Source organism: Lytechinus pictus, chromosome 3 (genome assembly GCF_037042905.1).
Source record: "Lytechinus pictus isolate F3 Inbred chromosome 3, Lp3.0, whole genome shotgun sequence".
In the NCBI taxonomy this organism is placed as follows: Eukaryota; Metazoa; Echinodermata; class Echinoidea; order Temnopleuroida; family Toxopneustidae; genus Lytechinus; species Lytechinus pictus.
The window spans coordinates 16,654,464-16,679,407 of record NC_087247.1 but is presented as its reverse complement, the minus strand read 5'-3'; the positions used below and the strand labels follow the sequence as shown (position 1 = coordinate 16,679,407).

At 38.1% G+C, this 24,944-nt stretch overlaps 1 protein-coding gene across 1 annotated transcript in view; it reads right to left on the bottom strand.

The window, feature by feature from the left end:
* LOC129257720 (cytoplasmic dynein 1 intermediate chain 2-like) overlaps positions 1–24,944 on the bottom strand; it is a 50,257-nt gene that overhangs the window by 2,290 nt on the left and 23,023 nt on the right. Inside the window, exons 7-14 of the mRNA XM_054896113.2 lie at positions 24,138–24,237; positions 23,462–23,587; positions 23,016–23,162; positions 19,317–19,430; positions 16,206–16,339; positions 13,486–13,630; positions 10,131–10,271; positions 4,135–4,260 (exon numbers count right to left, since the gene is read on the bottom strand). Coding sequence (XP_054752088.1) covers positions 4,135–4,260; positions 10,131–10,271; positions 13,486–13,630; positions 16,206–16,339; positions 19,317–19,430; positions 23,016–23,162; positions 23,462–23,587; positions 24,138–24,237 — 1,033 coding nt within the window. The remainder of the gene's footprint in view (positions 1–4,134; positions 4,261–10,130; positions 10,272–13,485; positions 13,631–16,205; positions 16,340–19,316; positions 19,431–23,015; positions 23,163–23,461; positions 23,588–24,137; positions 24,238–24,944) is intronic.

Sequence of the window (24,944 nt, the reverse complement as noted above, 5' to 3'; positions counted from 1 at the left end):
GGCCTGTCTGAATAATTTCCAAGGTGGTGATTTCTGGAATGCCAATGTTCTAGAGTATAAAATCAAGTGCAATATGGAATCTTCCTCAGCTGTTATGATCATGGCGAAAACTAAGGAACTCGGCAATGACCTCCATATGAGCATCATGAATGCCCACAAAGATGGGAAAGGCTATAAAGCCATTTCCAAACTCTTCAGAGTACCGGTACCCACTGTACAGTCCATTGTCCAAAAGTACAAGAAGTTCAGTACAGTGTAAAACATTGGCAAGCGTGGACGGCAGTTGAAGATATCTCCTTGTCTGGCCAGGAAAGTATGCCTTTGCAATCCCAGAACAACAGTGAAGGTTCCTGAGGACAACTTGGGTGAGTTGGGCACCATGGTTTCACTGCAGATCATGTGCCAAACACTGCAAAAGGAAGGACTACACGGCTGTCGCCCAAGGAAGACCCCTCTCCGGGATCAGAAGCATTGTAAAGCTCGACTTGCATATGCCACACAGCACTGAGACAAGGATAAATATTTCTGGTCATCAGTTCTATCGTCAGATGAGACAAAGATGGAACTTTTGGGCCACAAAGATGTTTCCTTTGTTTGGCGCAAGAAAGGCGAGGCATTCAACCCAAATAACACTGTGTCAACCTTGAAGTTTGGTGGTGGGAGCATCATGCTTTGGGGCTGTTTCTCTGCAGGTGGGGCTTGGCAATCTTGGAAAAGTAGAAAGCATCATGAAGAAGGAGCAGTACGTCCAAATTCTGGAAGACAACATCAGGCATTCTGCAGAAAATATTCATCTTGACCCCAACTGGATATTCTAACAGGACAATGATCCTAAACATACTGCAAATGCAGTCAAAAAATGGTTCAAGGATAACCATGTGGAGGTGCTAGATGGCCAAGCCAGATCCCAGACCCGATTCCTATTGGAAACCTGTGGAAAACCCTGAGGACTAGGGTGCTGTCAGCGCATTTTTTTCAAACACAGTAGTCTATGGGGGAATTTAGTATGGTGGTTCTGGGCCATTATGGCCACTTGTCTATTTTCACTCTTTTGAAGCATCTAATGATGTTTTTGAAGGACATTTTAGTCAGGGCTTAATTTCTGCAACTTACCAAATACACTGATACCATTTAGGACCATGCAGTTCAGATTTGTTTAAAGTGAAACAGTATTAAACAATGCCTTTATAGTTTTATTAACAAAGGGTATGAATAATTTTGAGCAAGTCAAATACAAATAAAGCAGTGTGCTCTTTGTTATGCAAATGAAGTTATACAAAACCCATTCAGAATTTTTACCTTTCAAGTAAAGGTATCCAACTACTGCCAAAATATGAAAATACCATTATTTTCTTATTTACGAGATAATTGGATATATTCATTTGATTTGCTAGTTCATTACGATTAACTTGCACGACGAATAAAAGTACACAATTTTCCTGCGCGCGTGCAGCATCTCCCTACGCACGCACTATCCCAAGATCAACACGCAAATAGGCGTCCTTCTTCTCATGAGCCTGCACGCAAGACATGTTGCCACGCAAGGCGAGGGGTAGGTGGGAGGGTTCAAATGAATATATCCAGTTATCTCATAAATAAGAAAATAATGGTGAGTATTTTCATAATTTACTGTCAATAACTGGGATATATTCATTTGATTTGTTAGACCAACACGGAATCAACGTGAAGGGAGGCATGTCTAGACTAAAGAAAAGTGCGCAAAAAAAAGGGAGATGGAGACACGAAGGCCGCTGCCGTAAAGACAGAGGAGGCAAATAAGGCCTAAGCCAGAGGAATGTCCTTAAAGTAAAAAGGAAGTGAAGGAATTAGGAGAGCGCCAAAAGGCAGCCCTCAAGATGTCGTCTATGACGATTCCATTGAAAAGAGCCCAAGAAGTAGCAATACTTTTAGTATCGTGGGCCCTCGGCCTAGTGTCAGTAAGAACATCATCACCAGCTGACTTGATCGCTGACAGAGAGGGGGCGGAGGGTTGGGTGGGCAAGTCAGGTGACAAAACAAGGTCCCTTTCAGAAATTATTAATAATAAAATTTATAACTCAGGTAATTAACAAACGGGACCAACTTCTTAAACATGAATCTGAAAACAAAATTAAGAAGCTCAAGTGACAGGGATGCCAGTGGCAAATTGCTCTTTGGCCTGAAAATTTGTTTGTGAACTAAACTGATGTGCGCGAAGCGCACATGACGAGCGCAAAGTCCTTTTGGTCGGGGTCCAGGGCTGACAGTACATGTAACTCTGTCCTTTGCATGTTCCATGACACTTTCCAGACAATAATGTGGTATCGTATTCTACAAAGAAATGGATTTGTACCAAAAATAAAGAAGTCCCAGTGCCGTAAAACTCTGTATTTTTGCTTCGTTCTCACTCAGTTGACTGGATCAACTCACCACACTCTCGATCTCTCACTCAGCGCTTCAACATAGAAACACTGCCACACGCTGTTTGCATCAGTATACCTAACCCAGGGAGCAAAAAAAAACTTACTTTCCTTAAACTGGGAAGCCGAAAGGCAAAGGATTGAAATAAGAAGTAAATGCAAAGATAAATATGCCAAAAAGGACACTTTATAAATGCAAAATGGGAGTGTACTTAGCTATCGTCTGATCACGGCGGCAGGCGAAAGTAAAAGAGGAAATGGACGCCAATTTGCGTGATGATCTTGGGATAGTGCATGCGTAGGGAGATGCTGCGCACACGCAGGAAAAATTGTGTACTTTTATTCAGCGTGCAAGTTAATCGTAATGAACTAGCAAATCAAATGAATATATCCCAGTTATTGACAGTAAATTATTCTGTGTCCACCTGTCGTTTTCCAGAAAAACATGAAACATTGAAATTTCAGTAGGGGTATGTATGAATAATTCTGTTGTTAACTGTATATTACATGTGGAGGGGTCAAAGAAAGCACAACTGCTTGTATAAATTGACCCCATTGTAATAACAATAAAACATTTAAATACATGTAAAATGAACAATAACGATATAATCATAAAATCATTACAAATAAGTCCATGAAAGAGAGAGAAAGAGAGGGGGACGGGGTGAAAGCAAATCATTACAATAAAGGGACAGCCGTGTTTAGAAGCATTTTGTTTTGGAGACATGCACGTTTAAACTGATTTAGAGATTGAGATGATATAACAGAATTAGGTAATGAGTTCCAAAAGAGTGGTCCAAAATAAAAAAAGACCATCTAGTTAAAGCTGTACATGGTAAAAAAGGGTGATAACTGTTACAATTTCTAGTTTGATATGAGTGGTACAAATTATTCATTTTAAAATAATCTTGAAGAGACTTGGTAACATATGGTTGTGGTCAACGTGATCAACGATTTAGTCTGGATTGGGAAGGGAAAATAGGTGATCAGGCTTGATCAAGCTGATCTGATCAGTGGTATGAACCTAGCATTAAGCTGATCAAGTGCAACACTCCAGCACATAAAGTATAAAATTACATGTAACACATATCATCATGCCCTGTACAGATATGATAAGACAGAGTTCAGCAATAAATTTCACTGTTCAAATATGATGAGACAAACCGCCCAGCTTATGCTTGATAAGTGCAACGCACCTGGCAGTCTCACCTGCATTTCATTTAATTAAATTTAGCACAGAAATGGCTATAATGGGAAATACTGGTGCTAATTACCGGTAAATACCGCCTTGATAGGTTTTGAGAAAAATGTGAAATAATTGGAAATACAGGGAAATACTACAAAATATACTGCACATTCTAACATTCCCCCGTACATCTTTTCAAAACAATCACAAGACTTTCCCAGGATTTCTCACCTTGGCAGAAAATACCTAAATTTCCTGGGAAATTGCCAACTTTGATTTAGCAGCAGTGTGGACTACGTGACACTGAAAATAGCACACCATTTCTATCTTATTTACCCTTTGAACATACAATTTAACTGACAAATGCCACAAGGGTCTGGGTAGGCAGATGCCCTATTAGCTGGCTTCAATATCCATCCTATTGGCATTGGGAATGTTGGGCAAGCAGTTTTGTCGCACCCTGTACATGTGTGCATTTTTCTACACTACTGTCACTTTATAAAAAGGGGACATACTGTATGAACACTAAAGTACAATGAGCTTGCTTACCTCTCCGACATCATATATCCATATTTTTCCTTCAGCATCCCCAACAGCAATCTGGTTTCCTTGATGTCCCCATTTGACTCTATTAGCAGCTGGTTGGCCATCCAACGTGACACTGGCAGTGGGGACCTTTAACAGAGAACAACAACAAAAATATCAGTACTTGGGCCAAGTCAAAACGTTTAATTGCCGGTAAAACCACTGCTAAAAGCATATCCATTGTGCCATTTTGTCAACTGCACATTTGAGGTTACAATTGCATCAAAGCAACTAATGGCGTGATGAGTAGGTTTGCAATTAACTTTGTATTTGATTTGATTCCATGAAGTTGGGATGAAATATCAAGTTAAACACTTCCAGAGATTTGACAACTAATTACTTACTTGCAGGTATAAAATCAAATCACCGTACGTACATCGGCTTTAACTTTTTACATTGGGTTTTAGTACCACCCACCTCCCAAACCTCCCGCAAATCGGACCCTAAAGACATCCCTTTCCCCATGAAATATACACCCTTTTTTCAGTATTTTAGTGTTTTTGACACCCTTATTACGTTACGTACGTAACGTGCCCAATCTTGAAAAAGAGATCCTTTTTATGTGTTTCTTTGGTCGCGCATGGTAACCAAATCATTACGTCAAACCCTCGTTGCAGATTCACCGCACCAGCTCATGGCTTTGCTATGGTCCTAAACCCCGATAACAAAATTCTCAATGGAGGAACCAAGATATTTCATATTTCACAAGCACTATCAACCCTGAATCGCCCGATAATCCCTCTTAATGTAACGTTTCTCCTCCGCAGACGCAAGCCCGAGGATTAGACCATAAACAACACCTGTGATATTACGTAAGAGCAGCTCTGCCTGCAGTAGGCCTTTCAGAATTAAATTATTGCATTTGATATTCAATCAAGTTTTCAAAGGCATATTGTATTTTGAAATTCAATGTTAATTTGTTTTCAATTTCGAACGAAGAAAATCAGCCCTGAGACTAGCACATCAATGATGTGGAGATCATCCGACATCTCGCAACGAAATTTAAAACAATTTTAATTTCAGCCCAGTTGACACTGTAGTGAATTATATTGGTGACATAAATTGATATAGAATTGAAATTGATGAAGAAATGACATAAAAGCATTTTTTGTGATCGATGAATAAATTTCATATAAATTAAGTAAGCCCGAGTCATATCGATTATTTTGAAAACCGGTGTTCGACAGCTTTAATTCGATCAAACATCTGAGATAATATACAAAAAAAAGAAGACAATAATAATTACAAAAATTATTATACATACATATATATATTTTTTTTTTGGGGGGGGTTCATTGAGAAGACACAACAAGGAAGGACACTCTTGCTAAATTCCTGCAAGGAAGGAAAGAGCACCTGAAAGAAAAAAACAATTTTTTTTTTAATGTGTATTTTTTTTTCAAAACAGAAATAAGTCTCAGTCCAAGACGAAGAGCAGGATCAGCTAAGAAAAAAAAAAAATATTTTTTTTTTTTGACAAGAAGTCGAAAAAAAGAACAAGTATCCGGAGACCATCAGCTGATCTGAAAGAAAGAAGTACAAGTGGAGCACCTCTGGCAGTCTCACCTGCATCGCGCGATTCATTGTAGCAGCAGTGCTGACTTTGAAAACAACTATAAAATAATTATTCACAAAAAACACCATTCATATAATGATACAATACTACGTTCATTGACAATAGATGACATTTGACCTTGATCATGCGACCTAAGACTTGTCAGTGATACTTGATTACCCCTATATCCACATTTTATAAACTATATCAGCCCCCGCCCACGGGAAACTAGCGAGCCCGCCAATTTTGTCTAATTTGCATATCGCCGACCCACGGCGTATTTGCATATACCCCCGGCTTATTTGCATATACGGATTACCGGCCGCACCGCATACCGACGCAACGGATCAATGCCCACCTATTGTTCTCGCGTTCGTGCGTACGGTCCTGGAGATTAGTATAAATAGAGTACGTCATCAGATAATTTTCGTCACTTGATAAAGAGTTGCAGCGGCACTCGAAAGCTCGTGAACTTGTAAGCTAGTGAACACTTTTTGCGAGAGTGATCACGAATTTCCTAGAAAGCCAGTGAACACTTTTTGCGAGAGTGATCACGAATTTCCTAGAAAGCCAGTGAACACTTTTTGCGAGAGTGATCACGAATTTCCTTGTTGACCATAGTATATTGCGAGACAAATGAATACCCTCTAGCGATTATATCTATCAACTTTGAAAGTTATGACAGCAATCTAATAATTACCTCCATAATGGCCAAAGTTCAATAACTTAACCCTAAATAGACTGGGCTATTTTCGATGCCTAAGAAGACTGGGGGGGGGCTGATTCAGCCCCCCCCTATGATCTCGGCCGTCGACCGCGCGATCGCGACGAAAATTGGCACGTGCATTACCCATGGCATAATCTCCAAGACTGTAGGATCAAATTTTCCGAAAAATCTCATAATTCATTAATTATGCTAATTTATGCGTAAAATCAAAGATTTGCTCTAATTAACTCAATAAGGCCTCTAAACTGCTAATTTTTTATTCACAGACTCTTTGAAGGATTCTGATCAAATGTACTTTAAAAAAAATTCAATATCACAATTCTTTTCTTATGTATTTCATGGTTTTTCAAATTTCTTATGTATTTCTGTTTTTTTACTTTTTGTTTTTTATTGTTTTTTCAATGGAAATCGTCCGCAACTTTATGTTGACCATAAACATGATGAAATTAATTGAGTTTGATTAGTAAAATTGAAAATAATGATACATTTATGAATTTTGGCTAAAAACACAATTTGCATTGGATTTGTACACAAATTCACGTTTTTGAGCAATTTTGGGTCGACATGCACTTACAAAATCTTGCGTAATTTCGGAACCACGTACCCGGGCGTCGCAAATTTGGTCTCAAAAGTTGCGCAAGACTTGAAAGAAAAAAGTCATGAAACGGCGCGGCCCCAGCTTTTCGCGTTACAGATTTATCACGAAAAATGTCAAGGGGGGGGCTGAATCAGCCCCCCCCCCAGTCTTTTTAGGGTTAAATGACCTTTGACTTTGGTCATGTGACCTGAAACTCGCATGAGATGTTCAGTTATACTTGATTAATCTTATGTCCAAGTTTTATGAACTAGATCCATACACTTTCAGAGTTATGGTTATTCAACAAATACCCCAAAAATGGCCAAAGTCCATTGACCTTGGTCATGTGACCTGAAACTTGCACAGGATGTTCAGTGATACTTGATTACTCCTATGTCCAAGTTTTATGAACTAGACCTGTGCTTCTCAACCGTTTTTCACTCGAGGACCACATTAACTCTTGAGAAAGCGATATGACTACATGTCTCGCCTCGAAGATGCACAATTATTTTAATGAAGATATTGTTACGTAAATTTATGATCTTCTGCAGCTGCAGTGGCGTCATGAGCCAACAATTTAAGGGGGCTTATATGGCGTATCGAATGTTGCGAGTGAGCAAAAAAATTGACATTTTTATTACAAAAACCAAGTTTTTGTGAAAAAGATTTTGACATGTTCAGAAAATATTTCATATTTCACCCTTATCCCTTTTCTTTCCTTTCTTAACTCTTTAACTGTACGCCAGTGTTTTGCTGTGAATTCAATCCAGCTTTTTTCCTCTCGAAATACATGTACTCCTGTAGTTTGCACTCTTCGGATGTTTTGTGTTAAGGTGTGAAGCTTTGGTGGTGTAAGCGCCTCATTTGACAATACTTCAGCACATTGCTTTTGGTTTTGCATGAGGTTCACATTAAAGTAAGATTGAAACCATCATACAATGAATGTGCATGTATATTGCAACATGCCTAATCTAAGCGTGCCTGTAACATTTTTGGACATGAAATAGTACATGTGAAATATACTATAGTTTTTCCCCCCTTTTTTCTTCTTCTGGAGCTTCTCGCGGCCCACCTGAGAGAGCTTCGCGGCCCACGGCCCACCGGTTGAGAAGCGCAGAACTAGACCAATACAATTAAAGAGTTATGATGATAATTCAATAAATACCCCCACATGGCCAAAGTTTATTGACCTTAAATGACCTTTGACCTTCGTCATGTGACCTGAAACTCGCACAGGATGTTCAACGATGCTTGATTACTCTGATGTCCAAGTTTCATGAATCAGATCCATAAACTTTAAAAGTTATGATGGTAATTTAACAGATACCCCCAACATGGCCAAAGTTCATTGACCTTTGATCTTGGTCATGTGACCTAAAACTTGCACAGGATGTTAAGTGATACTTGATTACTCTTATGTCCAAGTTTCATGAATCATATCCATAAACTTTCATAGTTATGATGGTAATTCAACAAATACCCCCAACTTGGCCAAAGTTCATTGACCCTAAATGACCTCTGACCTTGGTCATGTGACTTGAAACTCAGACAGGATGTTCAATAATACTTGATTACTCTTATACCCAAGTTTCATGAGCTAGGTCCATATATTTTTTAAGTTATGATGACATTTCAAAAACTTAACCTTAGTTTAAGATTTTGATATTGATTCCCCCAACATGGTCGAAGTTCATTGACCTCAAATGACCTTTGACCTTAGTCATGTGACTTGAAACTCAGACAGGATGTTCAGTAGTACTTGATCAACCTTATTGCCAAGTTTCAACAAATACCCCCAACTTGGCCAAAGTTCATTGACCCTAAATGACCTCTGACCTTGGTCATGTGACTTGAAACTCAGACAGGATGTTCAGTAGTACTTGATCAACCTTATTGCCAAGTTTCATGAACTAGGTCCATATACTTTCTAAGTTATGCTGTTATTTCAAAAACTTAACCTTTGGTTAAGATTTGGTGTTGACGCCGTAGCTGTCAGAAAAGCGGAGCTCATAGTCTCACTCTGCTTCGTAGGTGAGACAAAAACTTACTTTCCTTAAGTGGAAAACCGAAACAAAAATTAGCAAAAACAAAGAATGCTAATTAACAGAACAGGACGGCTTCCTGAAAAAAAATTTAGAGGAAATTTTCAAGACAATAAGTCTAAAATTTTTTTTTTAAACAAAGGGATTAATTGATTAAAATCAATTAAGAAATAATTAATCAATTAATCAATCAAGAACAATAGGAACAAAGGGTTGATTGAAAACAAAAGGAACAATCAACCAACTCGAAACAAGAACATCAAAGTTGAAAGAAGTTTGAGAAGAATGAAGGACGACCTGTCCAGCGAAACCTAAACTGTGGAGAGGTGGAATAAATTTAAATAAATTCAAGACGAAGCGAAAAGAAGCAAGTCAAGAATTATAAAGATTAAAATAAGCGTTGGACCAATGCCCGCGGCACGCAGAAGAGCGCGGAGCTGCAGGGGAGGGAAGCGGAGGCAACCCGTCTGCGGGGGAACGTAGTCTGTACGGTTCAAACTCACAAGAATATTGGAATAAAACCGTGAAAGAATTTCACGAAAGGCTCTGCGCAATGGGATAAGAAATAAATCAATCTACATGCATAACCGAAAGAAAGAAATGCAAAGATTAAAATGTCAAACGAACAAGTTATAAATGCAATTTTGGGAGTGTACTTAGCTACATGTGGTCACTGCGGCAGGGGAGAGTAAAGGAGGAAATGGACGCCAATTTGCACGATGATCTTGGGATGGTGCATACATAGGGAGATGTAGCACGCGCAGGAAAACTTGTGTACTTTTATTCGTCGTGCAAGTTAATCGTAATGAACTAGCATTTTCATTTTGCTATAAACCTTGTAATAAAACAAGAAGAAAACAATCTAATTTAATACATTTGTTATTTGTTGCAGGTCCTCATATATTGTAACACAGACTTGTAGTTTACATCCAGCTCTATGCAAATTTTTGTGGAGATTGTACAGCAGCCAGACCTAAGGGGAGGGGTCAAATTGACCCCCACCTTATATATACTGGTCTGAAATAACCCAGTTAAACTAGGTTTAAAACATTTACCTACCTCTGTATCATTGTTAAGATTCCATAGATCTACTCTTCCCATTCCGTCCACAGCAGCAAAGAGGGCTGGGTGAGATGGAGACCACTCTACATCATACACATAGTCACTATTATCCTCAAAGGAGTACACTGGACTCGATTTCTGTAGTGCATTCAATCAAAATATGCAAATGGTAACATTGTTCATGTATGAAACAAAGAAGATGACTGTGCATGTAGCTCCCTTCCTACAATTTATGAAATAAACAGAATGTATTTGGACCTGAGAACAATCTTCCATGATCAAATCATTTTACACTTGAATAAATAACAATTGATATTATGTAATATTTTCATACCATAAACCACTAGAATAAATTACTCACCCTAGTATATAAGATAATGAATAAGGCCAAGTCCAAGGTAATGTCCCCTCAAATATCAAAAAATTCATCTTGACCTCATGTAAAACAATCACAATGGTATTGCAGCCAAAGAGTTAAAGAATCAATTTCCAGTAAAGCAATATGTAAATTATACAAATTTATACAAAATGGGTGCTTTCATTTGCATAATTTCAAAACACTTTAGTAGGGACAGTTCATAAATATTAATCTTAAATTAGCTCATTTATTATTTTATCTAGTACCTTTATGGACATAGACCCTCTAAGGTCTGGCCAATGAACGTAGAGGGCAGCAACAATTTGCAGTATTGCTTATTGGAAGGTCCACTCCACTCAGATTTTGACCTTTGACCTTGGTCATGTGACCTTGAAATTCGCACAGGATGTTCAGTGATACTTGATTACTCATATGTCCACGTTTTATGAACTAGACCAGGGATTCTCAAATGGTGGTGCGTGCGCCACTTGTGGCGTACCGAGCCTTGCAGAGTGGCGCGTGGGAGCCAGTATATAAAAGAAAAAACATGACAAAACGAGAGATGCTCTGCGGGTCGCGCAGTCGAGCACATGTATCCCCCGAACCCACCGCGTCATCCGTCATTGCGATATATAGAGCTCACACAGAAATTTGACAAAAAATACAATTATCATGGCGACAATGACCCTAGCATGCAGGTCCCCCAAGTCCATCTACCATCCAAGTGTGGTTGAAAAGTGATTTATGGTTGCGGAGAAAGAGAGTCTTGCATGTTAACTTCAACGTTGACCTGAAAATGAACTTTGACCTTAACATGTGACCTCTCACTGCAGCATAACATGCAGGTCCCCCGAGTCCATCTACCATCCAGGTTTGGTTGAAAAGTGACTTACGGTTGCAGAGTTAGGTGTCATAAGAGAGTCTTGCATGTAAACTTTAACGTTGACCTGAAAATGACCTCTGACCATACCATGTTACCTGCGACTGCAGCATAACATGCAGGTACCCCAAATCCATCTACCATCCAAGTTTGGTTGAAAAGTGACTTACTGTTGCAGAGTTACATGTAGGTGTCATAAGAGAGTCTTGCATGTAAACTTTAACGTTGACCTGAAAATGACCTTTGACCTTACCATGTGACCTCCGACTGCCGCATAACATGCAGGTCCAGTAAGTACATCTACCTCCGAAGTTTACTTGAAAAGTGACTTATGATTGCAGAGTTATGTGTCATAAGAGGGTCTTGCATGTAAACTTTAACGTTGACCTGAAAATGACCTTTGACCTTACCATGTGACCTCCGACTGCCGCATAACATGCAGGTACCCCAAATCCATCTACCTTCTAAGTTTACTTGAAAAGTGACTTATGATTGCAGAGTTATGTGTCATAAGAGGGTCTTGCATGCAAACTTTAACGTTGACCTGAAAATGACCTTTGGGTTACATGTATGTGTCATAATGTTTGTGACTCACGGACGTACGGATGACATTTGAATACCTAAGTCTCGCCTTCACCTCTGGTGGGCGAGACAAAAATACATAGTCTGATGCATTGTATTACCATTCTCCTGCTAAATTTTGCTGCCCCTCAGTGAGAGGTGGTCCTTAAGAGTGGTCACAAAATGAGTTTGGCTAAATCGGGGTGAAATTAGCAGATTGGTTTATTTAATAAAAGAATTCAATCCTGTTTACTACAGATTTAAAGAAATTAATTCAATAATTCAGTGACATTTTTATTTTTAAAATGTGGTACATTATTATTCCATTGTTTGTATATTCTTGTGTTTCTTTTATTTGGATCTAGTATTGTTCATTATCAGTTAGTTTACCTCTATTTTGCTATTAATTCCTGAGTGTATTGTGTTGGTTCATGGTTTCGTTGACATGTCGACCTGATTGTGCGCGTACATCAATTGTATGCACGTATCGAATGGACCTTCCCAATAGCAATACTGCTAAGTGTTGCTGTGTCACTGGGTCTGTCCCACACATAAGAATTGATTACATGTTTTTTGTTTTTTCTTTAAATGTCAAACATTGACCTCTCATATTTTATAAGTTCTAATTTATCTACTTTGACTTCTTAAAAACAAAACCAGGTGTTAAAATTAAATTAGTATTATATTTCATAACTAATTAAAAGTGCTTACATATGGGACATTACCTACAAAGTGAATGAGAAATGCAAAAATAAGTTAAATAGTTTATTTCATCTTCATGAAGGCCAAAATGTCCTTTTTCTCTCAATACTCTTTTCAACATTCTTAACATATTCACTCTTACTAAATTATCAAAATTAATTCCTTGTGTATTTTGTTGTCTTGGGAATTTCTTACGTATTTCCTTGTAATTACATTCATGAGCATACCTGGTCATTGAGGAATATTAGTCTGCAGGCACAGATATTATGTTTTCACAATTTTCATAGTGCATAGTCTGAAGTAGTGAGACTAGATTCACTATGCACTGTGGCTAGCTTTACCACACAGACAAGAGAGTTTGGCATCTGCCTTCACTCTAGACATAACAGAATTGATTAAAGTGTCAAATATCAATCCATGCTGGCAGTCTAGGGGCCTAATACCAAATACGGAAGGTATGCTTTGTCCCATACGTAAAATTTACATAAACAAAATGAGTTTTCTTCTTTTTAACTGAAACTTTACTGAAATATAGTTCAATATTGTACCTTTCTTCACAGCCAAACACAAGTTCATCATTCAAATATTATCAAAGAATTTTTAACTTGAACTGTGTGTTGAAAAATACTTTTTGTGGTCCCATAACCAATATGGTACATTTTTCTTGATAAAATATTTAATCCAAGGAAGGTCCTCAAACCTATTATTATTCTTTTCATAGGTACATGTACCCATCATACTCAACTAACAAAGCAAAATCCAAATGCTTTTAAATATTTGTCAGAAGTTGAAAATCTCTGAATGTCCTATACATAAGGTGCACAATATTTTGGACTTGCCCATAAATGTACCTTGAGACTCCAAAGTTTGATGGTCCAATCAAAGGATGATGAGAGGAAAAGATGAGAGAAATCCAGTTGTCCGGGTACATGATGACAGTCAATACCAGTCACTGGTCCCTGGTGAGCTTCATAAGCTTCATTTATGCCAGCTTTGCTATAGAAAAACAAAGCAATGAGCTGATTAATTCAAAGGGATACCAGGGCTTAAATTAAGAATTCAAAGGAGCAAGGCCAATTTTCAAAGGGCACTTAAAGGAAAGGGAAGGCAGTACTCATTTTAGGGTGTATTCAAGGCTATTGAAAATGGCATCAATATCTTTTTCATGGTTTACCAAAACTAAAATCACAGGGAAATCGGTTTTGGTTTATTTTATATAGCTAACATGATATTTGATGTCTGTTATGATGACAAGGCTAGCGAAAGACTCAAGAAAATAATAATTAGCAGCCCATCGTAACCTCTTTGTAGACGTCTGCCAGTTCAGAACACATTGGGTGGCCGGGCGTAGCCGCCTAGGGCAATGTCGTTTAGAGGGGTATGAGCCGTGGGTAATGGGAAGCGATTATTACGGTCTTAATAAAAAATTATCCATAAAAGCTTGATTAACAAACACACCTACCTTCATGAAACTAATTTCAACTTTATTCTTGAGTCATTGATTCAAATCAGCAAAGTTCCCTGGCAAAGTTCAAACAGACACCAAGCATACTCGGTAATATTTTGTCACAGCCGAATGAGAGTGAGAGAGCTTGCGTTGTGGTTACTGTATAGTGCGACTTAAGCTGGCGCTATTCATTTTATCCCCCCCTCCCCGAAGTCCCGTTATGAAATTACTGCCTGGCCCACGCGCACGCCAGCTAATTTTTTCTTCAAACAGACGCCAAGCATACTCAGTAATATTTTGTCACAGCTAAGCGAGAGTGAGAGAGCTTGCGTTGTGGTTACTGTATTATGCGACTTAAGCTGGCGCTATTCATTTTATCCCCCCCCCCCTCCCCCGATGTCCCGTTATGAAATTACTGCCTGGCCCACGCGCACGCCAGCTTATTTTTCTTTCCTATTTGCTTTTCTTAAGATACCACCACACACGAGAGATGGCACGAAGCCGTTAAAACAACTGAAAAAATTGCCAATTTCTTTGTTTTTTTAACCTTCCTGTAATCCCGTATCCAAAATTCATGCCAAGACATCGAATGCTAGACAAATTCTGAAAGTGATAGTGAGGTTGTGATGCGGGAAATGTGAATGTTACTTCCTCTTCTACACTGGGAAAGACACGGTAGCGTAATTTGATGATATCGTGATGTGATGTATCCGCCGTACCGTACTTTGCAATGTACAAGAACGGCAGTGATGTGTGAGTAAGGGTGTGTGTAAGTAGCCAATATTGTCAGAACTTTCCTTTCTTGCCTATCATTTGTAGATGAATTGACCAAGAACAGCAGATTTCCGTATACCGGCAATCTCTTTTGATACTTTGATATCTTTAACTTAATTTTCATTTCTTGGTACCTCAAATGTGCATGTAAATGAAAGAAGGATTTAGAAAGAGAGTATGTGATGATTTTTTTTTGTGTGTGATTCGGTTTATCCACGGGTGCAGTTTATAGTCTGTTACTTACGGTAACCATATTAAAGTAAACTCTTCTAAGGTACAATGTGGTACTGATGTACAGTCAGCCCGCAGCTTGTGCGATAACGAGCTTATTCACCAAGATTTATTCAGCGACCCTCTAGCGGTCTCCGAAGGAAAAGTGCGATCAATTTTGCCTGATTTTCCCAGTGAATTGGAGGGGTTAAAGTTTTAGCTCTGTACTGGTCGCTAACTTCAGTTTACATCAAAACAAATTGGTTGGCAAGTTATTCTCAGACCTTCATCTACATTTTGACATATAGTTTCCCAAGTTTCATGAACTAGGTCCATATACTTTCTAAGTTATGATGACATTTCAAAAACTTAACCTTGGTTAAGATTTCGATGTTGACGACGCCGTGCCGTTAAAAAAGTGGTGCCTATAGTCTCGCTCTACTAAGCAGGCGAGACAATAAACATAATAATTTTAATCATTCCAATAATTGTAAATCGCTAGAACCTCAAAATCCTTTTAAAAGAAGTCCCGCCGATCGTTCACTAATCTGTGATGTTGCCAGACTTCTGTTCCATTGTATCTGCCTTTGCAACTTTGCCCGGAAGATGCATCATTTATCTATCTTTCTAATAAAAATTATTCCATTTATTCTAAATTAACACCTGAAAACCCTTTATAGGGGTAGTTCACCCTGAAAAAAAGATTGTTGTAAAAATAGCAGAAAAATACAAAATATTGGTGAAGATTTCAGGAAAATCCATAGAAGATAAACAAAGTATTAGAATTCAAAGTTTTGGATTTGTGATGTCATAAACGAGCAGCTGCCCCATTGGCTATGTAATATAAAATGCATAAATTTCAATTTTTCAATGGCTCGTGATGACTGATTTTGGTTATCTATTTAGGAACAAGTCATTGAATTTTAGCATAAATTTCATTTGTTATCTTGTACATTTTTGTCAAATATTAGAGACTATACCAATGTACTTTTGTCTCAATTCACTAATAAACATCTGGCGTACACTCGATTATAGTTTAATTAGTAGTATTCAGTTGCCAATTGTTGGTATTACTGATCGAATGCATCGATGGATCGAGTTTGACTCCAATGCCTAATGTGAAATAAAAGCAAAACATACCTGCCATGTCTACTGGCTGTATATACTGAACCATCCTCACTACCAACAACAAAGTTATTGACATCATTGCTTGGGAATGTCATGCTCATAACGGCCACAGGTTTGGACTGTTTGTGCTTCAGTTCCATACTATCCTGTAGAAACATACAAAGCAAGACAGGTACAATACACAGTATGTGAAATCAGCTCCTACTTACTCCAGGCTGAAAATATTTATATCTAAATACATACAGTAAAATTCAGTGAGTAGAATGTTGAAAATTTCATCAAAATCTGGTAACAAAAAACTCAGTTATTGAATTTTCAACTTTAGTAATATTTTGTGATAACAGTCATATGCATCGGAGTAAGAGATAATCTGTCGTCATGAATATTCATTAGATGGGCTGATATCACATCCCCACTATCTATTTATACGCCCGTCCTACGGGACATAATATGGTATCATGCTCGGTGTCCGTCTGACTATCCGTTAACTTTTCCTTGTAAACATGATAACTACGCTCATATATATTAGTGACTATGATACTAGCATGGATCCTAGGAAGCCTATTGATTTTGCGGTCAAAGGTCAAGGACACACTGACATGTTTTCATCTTACCCTTCTGAAGTTGTTAACGCTATAACTTAAGTTTAACTTTACCAAGGCTTACATAATTTGGTGTGTATGATACTAGCATAGATCCCAGGAATTCTATTGATTTTGAGGTCAGAAGGTCAAAGGTGAAATCGCCACCTTCCACTTTTCTTGCTTGACCAGTAACTCCATTTTCCGCATTACAGGCGAGCGCATTGTGTGCTCGCCTTAGTGACACTCTTGTTTTATTTTTGTTATTAAATGAAATCATGTCATTTTTTCATACACGTGTGAAATATATTTCTCCCTCATTATGAAATAAGTCACAGCAAATGAATATCTAATGCAGTAAATCAGTTGTCAATCCAATCTTTTTAGTTCTTGGAGGAAAAAAATTGAACAAACATAGTTTCAAAAAATCAAGTGGGATTATGGCACCGTCCTTGGGCCTTTGCTCTTCCTCTGCTATAATAATGACCTTCCACCCTGCGTCACGTCTCAAGTACGCCTCTTTGCTGATGATTGCCTACCGGCAGATTAGACAAAGAGATCACCAGATACTCCAAGATGGCCTCAACAAACTGGATGAGTGGTCTGAAACATGGGGCATGATGTTTAACACAAGTAAATGCACCATATTGAGTGTAAACACAAAGTCAACCCATTTCTACACGCTACGAGGTCAAATCCTTAAACAGGTACCAGAGCACCCTTACCTCCGAGTTAGCCTGAACGAGAAATTGAGTTGGAGCCTGCATGTTGCCATCACGACTCGTTAAGCAGGTGCACTACTAGCACTCCTTAGGTGAAACCTGAGCTTCTGCCCAGAAGAATGCAAGAGAACTGCCTACATTGCCCTTATAAGATCTCTCATGGAATACGGAGCCATTGTATGGGATCCTTACTTGAGGAAAGACATCGATGCCCTCGAAAGAATTCAACGCAGAGAACCCGCTTTACCACGAAAGACTACAGATCTAGAGACCCTAGTAGTATGACACAGATGCTTAAAAACCTCAAACTGACAACACTAGCATAAAGGAGGAAATGTGCAAAAGACTCTCAACCTACTTCCAAGTGGTCGGGGGTTGGTACCAGCCCTCCCTTTGAATAATTTCTTAAGACCTACAAGACAATAGAGGCAAATAAAAGCAAAGAAATTTGCTGGGTTTGAATCAACAAACCTAGTTGATAGGCAAGTTCATAACCATAATAACTGTTTTGCAGTCAAATTACATGAGCCTAGTTTAATTTAAACAATAACAAAGACTTCAGAAGGGTAAGGGGAAAAAATGTCAGAGTGACCTTGACCTTTTGACCTCAAAATCAAGGGGCTTCCTGGGATCCATCCTGGTACATGTATCTTACAAACCAAATTATATAAGCCTAGGTTAAGTTAAACTGAAGTTATCAAGTTTACAAGGACTGCAGAAGGGTAAGATGTAAACAAGTCACTGTGATCTTGACCTTTGACCTTTTGACCTAAAAATCAAGAGGCTTCCTGGGATCCATGCCAGTATCATACACACCAAATTATATGAGATTAGGTTACGTCAAACTGAAGTTATTGCGTTTACAAGGAAAAGTTCACAGATGGACGAACACTGAGCGTGATACCATTATACGTCCCGTCTAGGACGGGCGAATAAAAAAGAGTTTTTTCACCCTTTCTTATGCATTATTGAAAAAAATTCATGTCAAACACATATCAAGGTTATTTGATCAACTAAAATTACCTTAAGGTTTGCAGCTACATCGGACAGATAAAAATAACTGAATAAAACTATTTCATCATTGTACAACATCAACAGCCGAACTTTGTTATTCACTGGGGTTATTCTTTTACATTGCAAACAAAGGCATACCTTTTTCTGAGATAAATGTGACAATTCATGGAGTAAAAACATCAAACCTCACCTCATTGAAATCATCACAGATTTATACGATGAACAAATCAACTCAGCTAAAGTTCGACCACTATCACTCTCACTACAGCAAAATTTGCAAACAATGAAGTACACACACTTGGGAGGGTCAAACATGTGCTTGCGTGGTGTAGTGGACGTGTGTGTAGTGCTATGCTGTATGCAATGTGCTGGATTCTGTGATATGATAATGAATACATGTGTGTGTGTGTGCTCTGAGTTTGCCCGGTCATCTCGACGCTACTTCCAGTGTAGCCAATTGGGATCGAGATAATAAATTGCCTTGTTCCAAAGGGTTTAAAGATTATGCAAATTAGTCTTAGGCAGAATATGAGGGTACTTGAACTCATTCTTTAGGAACTCCTTTGCACAACCTTGTTAGAGAACAAAGGCTAGGTACGCAATGGAACGCATTTTGGTTTTGACGCCTTGCCTAAACACATTTTCATTTCAAATCCTCCACATCTGAACTAATCTAGGTCATACACATTCACTTAATCTAGTAATGAATTGAAATGGTAATATCCAAATCTTGGGGGATAAACAAAACTACATGCAATCTTCAAACCTTTCTTTCCTCAGAAAAGCTATTGATTGTGTGGATTTACCTGAGGTTGGGAGAGCATATCCAAGCTCCAGGAGCACATCTTCCCATCGGTTGAGATGCTGATTAGATTGTGAGCATTCTGAGTTCCAACCACATTAACACAGTACACAGGATGCTGTAAAAATAACATAATTGGGACCACATGGTTAAAGTTCAAAGGCAATTCAGAGGTCAAAGATCAGAGGTGATTATACATCTGAAAATATCTTGTTTTCACGATGGTTAACAAACTGTTTAAAGGGACCAACAATAACCTCGGCTTGCTCAGGTGTACTCGGGTGACAATGATCTAAATAGGTTTGGGGTCACAAGGTCAAAGGTCACAGGGATCATTTTCTGATATCAAGTATGATGGTAGTATTGGGGTTTCATGTTTGAGCTCCAGCATCAAACTTGAAGCAAGGGAAATGTTGAGATGGTTGCCAGTCAGAGTTGAGTTATTACCAACTTGACAAGTATAATTTAAAGAACATACATGTACATGTACATGTATGCCACATTTATAACATTCCCATCTAAACATCAGACCTCCAAACCTTTCCGCTTTTGGCAGAAAATTTCAACTTTTTTTTATTTTTTAGGATTTTCCGCAGTTGTCCTAATATTTTCCAAAAAAAGAAGATTATTGAAAAATGTACATGTATGTGCCTTCATCAAAGGAGGGCAGTAGACATATTCATTCAGCACTCAGCTTTGCAGGTTACGATTGTATTGCACGCGCACGCTGTATGGTGAGTAATAAATTTCTAACGTGTAGCAATAACTTCGCGCTGAACCTGTTCGTGGCATAGCAAGCAGGGGGCATTGTCGTGATGTTGCAGCTAGTGCTGCACGCCTGGCAGCGGCTCTCGATCAAGCGAAACCCTGCACTACCGGCGCCGCGGGCTGGGGCTGCTATGCCTGGTGACCTCGTTGGTCACTTCTCACAGCCACTGTAAATTTGTTATGTCTATGTATTTTTATAATTTGCAAATTAATCTTATTAGTCTATTGCTGCAAATCATTTTTATGGTAATCAAAATTAATATCTCAATGATTTAAATAATAGATTATGAATAGGCAGTCTAGACTACATGTTTGATAATATTGTGTAACCTTGACCTTGTAATATTGTAACAGAAAAAAGGAAATAAAGCAAATGAGTTTGCTCAACTGGTTCTGACACAGAACAACAACTTTTTGGCATTTTCAGTTATTTTCCACGACAGAGCGATGAGAGATAACAGTATACTTCGTCTTCACATTACGGCGACATGTGCAAAATGGTTTGTTACTCGTGTAGCAAGGGAGTTGTTTTCACTCACACGTTGCGGGGGGGGGGGGGTCGCGTTCTAGGGAAACTGAGAATACTGAACAACAATACAAGATTGATAGAGGGAATTTTTAATTTTCTTGTTAAAAATTCAATTTTCACTCTTTCCTTGTCAAGGATTCATAACATTCCATATGGAAATTTCCATTCATTCCATTTGGTAATTTCATCTTATATGTACTCAAACTGTGTGTAATTTAGTTTTTAGTATCTAGGCCTAATCTACAAAAATCTAACATGTCCGTCCCTGCAAAATGACCATGAACTTAAAATTGAATTCAGTTTATATTTATGTACATGTATATACCGTTTGTTATTTAACAGGAATACATAGAAATAAATCTTGAATTGAATTACCTAATTTTTGTATAGTTGGTAAGAAAAGCAGATATTCAGCCATGACAAACACAGAACCGAAACTACTGGCTGCATGTGCCGTGCCCACACTTGACACGGCACTTGCGTTACAGAGCGCCGGTGAGAAGGCGAGGCCAAGGTGCAGTAACTTGGGCGCCGAGAGTTTAGGCAAATGAAGTAAGCAGATTTGGGCTCAACTTGAGATTGAAGGCTGATAATCTCCTTTCTTCCTCAAAAATTTAACAAATATTCAAGAAATCAAGTACCTAGTTCAATTTTTTTTAAATTGTATAGATCTGGAGCAGGCGCACTTCAGTTCAGTGCTGTAACAAATCTAAGTTAAACTTGCCTTCTCGATTTCGGAAAATCCAATGCAATTCCAGCGCCAATCCCAACTGCTTTCAATTACAAAATCACGGTGCACAGAGAAAAAAAATCACAACTGTCAAGTAATTCCACACAACACTCCATGATCAATCATATTTTACAAGAAACCAATAAACATGATTTCCAAGGCAATTTGATCCAAAATTTGCCCATGAAAGCATGGAGAGTACACCACATAGAAAATTACATTGGTGATAGGTACAGCAGTGCAGTCAGTGCATTTACGTTTTTTGCACACACACCAGTGCATCTACCCAGCATTAGCTTTATGGTAGCTGTGTGCTTCAGGGGTTTAGGTGTTATTCCCATTATACAGCATTACGGTAGCCATGTGATTCAGCTGTTTATGTATTAGTCGCATCATACAGCGTCAGATAAAAAAAAATCAGTATAATTCCGCCAAAATCAGAATAGTTGGCACCAGCTGGTTGGCACGTATGCTTTAAGTGTTTGATTTTGCCTTTAACTCACTTTAACTAGAACCATCACTGAAGGTGATTAATACCCCTGCCGTTTGCCATTACCATGGCAACGGTTTCCAACACAATGCAAAAAATATTTCTGGCCTATTTTTTACCCAATAACCAATGTGTGAGGTAAATATAATAAGAATTGGCTAAAAACTAATGAAGTAATTAAAACCGCAAGATTTTTGCATATTTTTTGACATATAATTTTCCGACATATGGAAAATATGTCCAGAACATCTTTACCTCAAAACCAATGTGTGCGTCGAATTTCATGAGAATTGGTTGAAAATTAGAGAATTCAAACCGTAAGATTTAAAAACAAATTTCGCTACCATGGTAACATAATTTCTGACACACACAAAATATATGTCTTGCACATTTCTACTCAAGACCAATGTGTGTGCCAAATTTCATGAGAATTGGTCAAAAACTGAGGAAGTAGTTTGAACTGCAAGATTTTTACCATATTTTCCCCATAATATATCGTTACCATGGCAACACAAGTTTCGACTCATACGCAAAATGTGTCTTTTTCCTATAATATACCATTACGATGGCAACATATAAGAATATGTAACACACCTATTAAACTTCTTTAACTTCAAAGAGTGACTGCTGTGAACTTTGACCTTGTGACAAAAAAAAATATTCACAATAACCACTCATTTATGCAAGACTTCCTGATTCAATTTTCAATATTGAACCCTTACACAGTGATAATCCACAGGATTCAAATAAACAGTGTTTAACTTTAATTTTTCTTTCTTATTTCTAATTGACCCATAGCAAACAATGGTAGCAATAATGCCCGTGGCATTTCCATTAATTTTAATGTATATAAGAGAACTGTATATCAAATGTCCTAAGACAGCAAGATAACCATCATTGTTACACTGCTCTAATACGGAAACCAGAGGGAAAACGTAAAAGGGGTACCGGTAGACTAAACACAACATGGGGAGAAACACTAATGAGGCCAGAGGTTATGCTAAAGAAAGCATGGAGGCCTTATGTGCCACAGGGCACGAATGAGGATAGGAGTAGTAGCAGAAGTAGTATATCAAATGCCATGTTCAAGGGCATGAGTGTCGTGGCCAGAGACTGAACCCCAGATCTAGTCATGCACTTTAGACCACTAGGCCACAGCACCATCACACTGGCAACTCCTACTTACTGTGTGTGCAGCTGCTGATAATGGAGTTCTTTGTACTGGAGTTCTCTTTGAGCTTCTATTGTCCCATAATACAATCTGACCAGAGTATGTACCTCCGATCACCATGTTAGGATGAAAATTAGCAAAGCCAGCTGACATAACTGCAGACTAGAAAAGAAAGGAAGATCATTTATGTAAATATAGTAATTATGCATTTTAGGTGGATAATTATTAATATAATTTAATAATTAATAATTATTAAATCGATTAAATCACTCATTCGTTTGTTCATCCATTCCTCTATCCGTCTATCTATCCATCTGTCCATCCATCCACATGACAAGCTTTCTGAATCATTGCTAAATACTGTAGTGGAGAAAGTTGAAACTGATGAACTCAAATTATATCTATGTTCACATTACATGAATAATAGTCACGCATAATTTCAATTCATTAAAGAGAAATACCTGACAATGAAAGATGTATTCTGGTGTTTGTTTCTTGTATTTCATATTCCATATCAAAGCTACACCATCTGGCTCATGTGGAGATTCTTCATTGTTATTATAAGAAGCTACCAGCAGCTCCGGATACTATTGAAAGGAAAAAAAAAGGACAATGATAATGAATAGCAGTTAAATTCAAGAATCAATATCTGATAAGATTAATTTTATATCAGCTCCTTATAGATCAGTCAATGTGACTGTATCATATTTTCAAGCTGGACAGCATACAAAATTTAGGCATTTCATAATCATTGTGCCCTTATTGTGATGTAAATCATGATGCATGTTATTCCTTCGAGATTGATTAATAATATTGCTGTCATGTCGACCATATTTCTCTCCAACTATAAGTGATTATAGACTATTAAACACTACACTTTTCTATGGATCTCACTGCTAGTCCGACTGATTCATTCTTATTCTTCCCTTCACTTGGGATTCATTATTCAGTCAAATATGTATACAATTTAGCTATTCTCTCTTAAACACACTCTATCTAAGAAAGAGCTGTTGATCTGCAAGTGAAAAAGTAGGTCTCTTCATGATAATGAACACAAGTGGTGCATGCGAAGTGCTCAAACTGACCATGGATATTTGTCAATTGTTTATTATGTGAGCGAGTGAAAATGCATCTCACCTGATTGGACCAATCCAGACATGTGACAACCCTATGACGTGACCAACGTTCATCAGAGAAGGAACGATTCAAAGACAACTTAGCTCCTGCATCTTTGTCACTGTTTAATCAAACAAGTGCAAATCATGTGACAAAAATATGGTAATCAGAACCTGAAAATTATAATCAGCTTTAAAAAACAAGTGGAATGTCTCAGGCAGTCTCACCTGCATCATGCGATTCATTATTAAAACAAGTGAAACGCCTCTGGCAGTCTCGCCTGCATTACGCGATTTAATATAGCAGCAGTGCTAACTTTGAAAACTACCATAAAATAATCATTCACAAAAACACCATTCATACAATGACATAATACCACGTTCATTGACCATAAGTGACATTTGAACGGTGACTTAAGACTTGTCAACTACACCCATGTCCACATTTCATTCACTCTATCCATAAACTTTCAAAGTTATGATGGCAATTCAACAATTACCCTAACATGGCCTCAGTTTATTGACCTTAACTGACCTTTTACCTTGGTCTTGTGACCTAAAACTCACAGGGGATGTTCAGTGATACATGATTACTCTTATATCCCAAGTTTTATGAACTAGATCCATAAATTTTCAGAGTTAGGATGGTAATTCAACAAATACCCCCAACACGGCCAAAGTTCATTGACCTTAAATGACCTTTGACCTTAGTCATGTGACCTGAAACTTGCACAGGATATTCAGTGATACTTGATTATTCTTATGTTTAAGTTTCATGAATCAGATCCATAAACATTCAAAGTTATGATGGTAATTCAACAGATACCCC